At 39.2% G+C, this 5,148-nt stretch overlaps 1 protein-coding gene across 1 annotated transcript; it reads right to left on the reverse strand.

Moving 5' to 3' along the window:
- Positions 1–1,470: 1,470 nt before the first annotated feature.
- RPL24 (ribosomal protein L24) lies at positions 1,471–5,011 on the reverse strand. Its single transcript, XM_009573659.1, has 5 exons — positions 4,951–5,011; positions 3,833–3,978; positions 2,635–2,771; positions 2,163–2,226; positions 1,471–1,598 (listed from the first exon to the last, which is right to left on the reverse strand). Exons 1-5 carry the CDS (start codon positions 5,009–5,011, stop codon positions 1,518–1,520), a joined length of 489 nt encoding a protein of 162 aa, XP_009571954.1. The 3' UTR covers positions 1,471–1,517.
- Positions 5,012–5,148: the final 137 nt, after the last annotated feature.

Raw genomic sequence — 5,148 nt, forward strand, 5'->3', positions numbered from 1 at the left:
ATAGTCGTCACTAGCATAGGTAACTTTCAGTGGTGTTTTCAGACTTCAGTTTTAAATTATTAAAAATTCCTTTCCCTGTAACAACAAGCAGTTTTCCTTCCCCTCTCTTCCTCTCCAGTTTCTGGCTCCTTCACTTTCAAGTGTGTTAACCAGTTTAGAAGCATTCAATTTAATTCTAAACATGAGTAGCTCCTATGCTTTTTTTTTTTTTAAACAGCAAAAAGCATAATTGTTTGGAAGATAGTGGTACAAATTCCACTAATGTAATCAAGCTAGACCTATTTTAAATCGGTTGCAAACTTCATCCAGATCTGTATCTATGTTATTAATAAACCCAAAACAAAGTATGATATAACTCAAAATATAACCTATAACCCAAAGTGCCCATTACAGCCATTGTTTTTGAAGCCTAGAACTGCAGGAAATAAAACTATGAAGAGACAGCTGCTTTCTTGACTAGCGTAGTAAGATAACAAAGCTAACAGGCATTAAGATGTGGCATCAATAAATTGGGAAGTATCTGATCCAGAAAATGGAGGTTTGTTTTCTCCTATGCTTCTAGTAAGTCAGAGGACATTGCTTTGCCAAGGCTATTACTGTGCATCAAAACTACGACAAAGTTTGGGCACACTGTCTACACAGTGTAATTACTAAAGTAGACAGATACATACTTGACATGAAAAATTTAACAAATGGCCACTCCCTCTAAGGGTGGGAGGGTGGGTAATTACTAAGGGAACCTCTATCTGCATTCTGGAAGTTGAATATGAACCTAAATGGGCTTGAAATAAATGTATACGGCTGCATTTGAAGCTCATTCAACCTGTTACCAGTGTTGCAAGAGCTGCTAATTAGATCATAATTGCAGAAGAATGGCCATACTGGGTCAAGAAACCCATTTAGCTTAGCAAGACAGGACCTTCACAGCTATCCTTTTCCCAAAAACAGCTTCCATCAATCCATCGGTTTTTTACTTCCTGGCCCAGGAGCTGCATCTGAACCTTTGTGTGTAACAGCCATGCGGTCTGTGAAGCCATCCATTCCCTTTTTTCAACCTATTTCTGCTTTTATCCTCTACAACATCTTGCTACGTGTTCCACAACACAAGAAGTACATTAGCCTTTTTAAGTCACTTACAAACGGTACTGCTTCACACACCCTTTAGTTTACATCTCTGAACTTGGAAACTTCTTTTTATGTCATTTGACATAGATGCGGAATAAACTTGTACTCGTGCTGTTTTGTCCTTCAGGGAAGAACAGCTTCTCAAACATCAGCTCCATCTTCCCTGCCACCTGGATCATTCATTGAAGACTTATGAAATGTGTGCTAATACAGGAGATTGTCTAAGAAACCAAATGGTTTCTGGCAAGAAGATGTTTTTCAGTCTGCAAAAACAGACATGGTTGTTTCATAGATTAATTCTCTTCAGTATATGTCACACAGTTGAAGAGAACATGGCACAAGTTATGAAAGTTAGTCAGATGTTTATTCAGCATGACTAACAGTTTGGCAAGTTAGCGCTTTCCGCCAACACGGGGAGCAGAAACCTTGACTGGTTTCACAATCTTCTGCTTAGGTGCCGCCTTTGTAGGAGCCTGTAGAGAAATAATGAAGTATGAGCGAAGAGAAGCAATTTTTTTCTGCAGTCCTGAAAGTGTCCCTGTGTATTTAAGATTCTTGACAGAAATCTGGCAATTTAAATCAGGTCAAATTAGAATTAAATTAGAATTACAATCTATCAGATTAGAATCATGTTAACAGATTGTTACACACACAACACTGTAAGCCTACAACATGTATGATGCCAACATGTGGTATTAATTCATAAGGAATAATGAAACAGATGCTAGCATTCATCAATATATTGTTACCAAGTTCTCAGACAAGTTTTTAACTATCGAGAATCTCTGACATATGATCAGAAAGTTGTTTTACTGTAATATTTATTTCTTCTGTAAAAAAGGTTCATTCTCTTCAGCCGTTTGGGTATGTTTAACTTAAGTACAAAAGCTTGGTCCAGGTGCTTCCAGATCAAAATAGGTAAGCAAATGCTTCTTCCAAACACAAATGGGAATTTCCAATTAAGCACTGCAACAGAATGTTGTGTTACAACACGGTATATTCCATTTCATTACTTCTGTCCACCTATCGCATCTTACCTTTGCGGCAGAAACAGCCGTTTTCTTGGTTGCCTGCTTAGCCTTCTTGGCTTCTTTTGCAGCCCTGTTAATTCACAGAAAAAGAGTAACAGTTATCTGTGTCTGCTCTTCACTGTTTCTTTGTCTCAGCACTGTAAGATCTCCCTAAGATCAAAAAAGGAATGCCTTATTTCAGGTTTATCCTCTGCATTCAGTACCCTCTAGTGAGACTACTACAGAGACAGCAGAACTGTGTGTGACAAAAGCGATACTTTCACAAAGGGAGAGGGCAAGAAGAACTCTTTCTCTGCTGCTACTATCTCTTGCTGAGATTACTCTGTATTACCTCCAAATACACTGATTAAAAAAAAAAAACCAAACACAAAAAAGGCTTATAAAACACGGAGCTCATCTAGAGTTTAAGCTCTTGTATGAAAAGCATTAATAATCTTTGAAAAGCCTGGGATAGCTCCACTTATCTCTGATTTCTCACCTAATGGCTTGTTCTCTCTGCGCCTTTCGTACTTCGGGCTTCTGATTTCGTTTAGCCATAATCTCAGCTAAAGATGCACCAGTGATAGCCCTCTGAAATTTAACAGCACGACGCGTGCGCTTCTTTTGTATCTCTTCCTAAAACAGCAGAAGATGAAGACAGATAATTAGTATCACAAAACATTAAATAAAAGGCTAAAGACAATTACAGAAACAAGCTGCATTAAGAATGAAGCTATTAAAACTGTATACAGTATAATTTTACTCCTTACTTTGGAGATAACCGATTTCTTGATTTGCCAAAGCAGATGAATAGCTAAAAATGAACAATGTATTCTCCTTTGCAAGGTATTAATGTAAGTATTTTGGAGAATGCCAGTTCAGGTTTCTGTAACTCCCAGAAAAAAAAAGGGGGGAGGGATAAAGTCCACTTTGATGGAATCTTCTGAACGGAAGACACTTCCCACCTGTTTCAAGTGGTATCATGGTGCTGGGCAGCAGCGTAAGCCATTGAGCATCAACCTTCCTTCTCCAAACAAACGGGTAAAAACATTGACTTGTAACACATATGTAAGCCTTTCTAAATACTCTTTTACTGTGCAAGTTTAAGCAAGAGCATTGAAAATACCTCATGCTACATGCCTTATTAATTTATCTTTTACATGCAATGACAACTACATAGGAAAGTCCTCCTACTAAGTTACAGCCCCAAGTTTTCAAGAACGGTACGTGAAAAGTTCCCCCACACTTTAACCCCCAAATCATCCGTTTAGAAATATGATCCACCAGATTTTCAGCTCTCTAGGCTATCATCATTCAGGAAGTTTACAAGTCCAAACTTTTAGAAAGTCTACATATTAAACAGCATTGCCCACCTTTTGTAAAACTAATTTTTTACAACATATGCCATTCATACAAGGGTTAAAATAAACTGAACCTACTGTGGTTCTGAGTGAGCCCTCAAAGAAGTGATACAATACAAATAAAATGCTTTTGCTGAACTGGTTACCTTTCAAACATAAAGCAACATATAAACTCATGTAAACGCACTCACATTTCCTTCATTATTGGCCAGTCTTCATCCTGGTTATATGGGCCGTGCTTCTGCTAAACACCAGCATATTCAAGTCACCTCTATTCTAACAGACCACATCTTTTGATGGAAAACTTTAGAGCAGCATTACTTGGTATATACTTACTGACTGTCCTTTCTTGTGTTTACGCCTATACAGAACAGTCCAGTTGATTTGACGGGGGTTTCTCTTGGAAAGGAATGCAGACTCACATTTTGCATTCAAGAACTGAAAAACCTGAGAAGGTAAAGTATTTTGCATAAGCTTTGTTTCTATGAAAGACATTATCACAGTTTACATTAACATATCAAGTAATTCTTTGATTCAGTGTTTTTCAACAGTTATGCTTTTGTATTTCTTTACACAGCTCTGACAATGCTAAGTTCTAGAACATAATTTAAAAAAATGTAAAGTTTGTAATTTTGTTCCATTGATTAAACTGATCTCTTACAAGGCATTCCATTGTAAGGATTTTTCCAGGCCTAATTTAGTTCTCTCACAATAAAGCCTGATGTTCCAGTTTTTGTTTTCATAATACAATGAAGCAGCTTATTTTTTCTGAGGAAAGCTCAAATTACCACTTGCATCCACTACTGCACTGTATTCTAGGCGCAGCATGAGCAGCCATATCCAGCATCACACTTTTCAAGTGTCTGTCCTCAAGTAATGATGCGCTTTCTGTATGTAAATGATTCAAAACTTGGCATAAGGAACACACAGAGACCAATACTCTATCCAATTCCTTCCTGCATAGTTACACTAACCTCCTTGCCTAGAATACCAGGCAGAATTAGCAGGCTGATTTATCATTAGCCATACAATTAAATTCGAAGTATAAACAAATTACCAGGAGAGCACCTGAGGATTCAATCAGTCCATTTACTTAGCTATCGCTTCCCAGCAGATTCTGTACGGCAAGACTACCGTACTGGAATATCCAAAACCCAAACCCTCCTTTTGCAGATATAGTGTGGGTTTTTTTATGACAGTTCTATCTGTAGGAGATATGACAGCCTGAAAGGGCTCTCCTCCCTATTTTATCCCAATATTCTCTACCCAAATTACTTACAAGTCCAGTTGTTTGCTTCAGCAAATCTAAGCATTAGATGCAGTACATCTAAATAGCGTCTTCTACAGAACTTTGGTTCTTTAGACCAGATGCTTTAAGACACCCTTCCCAAACCACAGCCTAAAACCCTACTCAAACTCCCAAGCTACAGCACAAGCACGGTGCTCCCGCGGACCAGGTCTGACGGTAGTCGTGACATCTGGACGCCGACGGAAGCGCAGCGATGCTGTCCTCATACCGCTCCACACGAGCGGTCCGGGCAGACGCTACAGGAACGCCACCGGAGACCCCGGGCCACACCGAGTTCCCACTGCACGTCCAGGGCGAGGCCTTCGCTGCCCCCAGCTCCGCGCCGGCCCCTCCCCCTTCTGCA

The sequence above is a fragment of the Fulmarus glacialis genome, unplaced genomic scaffold (genome assembly GCF_000690835.1).
Source record: "Fulmarus glacialis isolate BGI_N327 unplaced genomic scaffold, ASM69083v1 scaffold45262, whole genome shotgun sequence".
In the NCBI taxonomy this organism is placed as follows: domain Eukaryota; kingdom Metazoa; phylum Chordata; class Aves; order Procellariiformes; family Procellariidae; genus Fulmarus; species Fulmarus glacialis.

Excerpts from the sequence above, each read along its gene's own strand:
- RPL24 (XM_009573659.1), bottom strand. The coding sequence starts at position 5,011 with ATGAGGACAGCATCGCTGCGCTTCCGTCGGCGTCCAGATGTCACGACT. Across the intron at positions 2,772-3,832 it reads AACACAAGAAAGGACAGTCA|GAAGAGATACAAAAGAAGCG; the intron begins GTAAGTATATAC and ends CTGCTGTTTTAG. Across the intron at positions 1,599-2,162 it reads CGGCTGTTTCTGCCGCAAAG|GCTCCTACAAAGGCGGCACC; the intron begins GTAAGATGCGAT and ends ATTTCTCTACAG.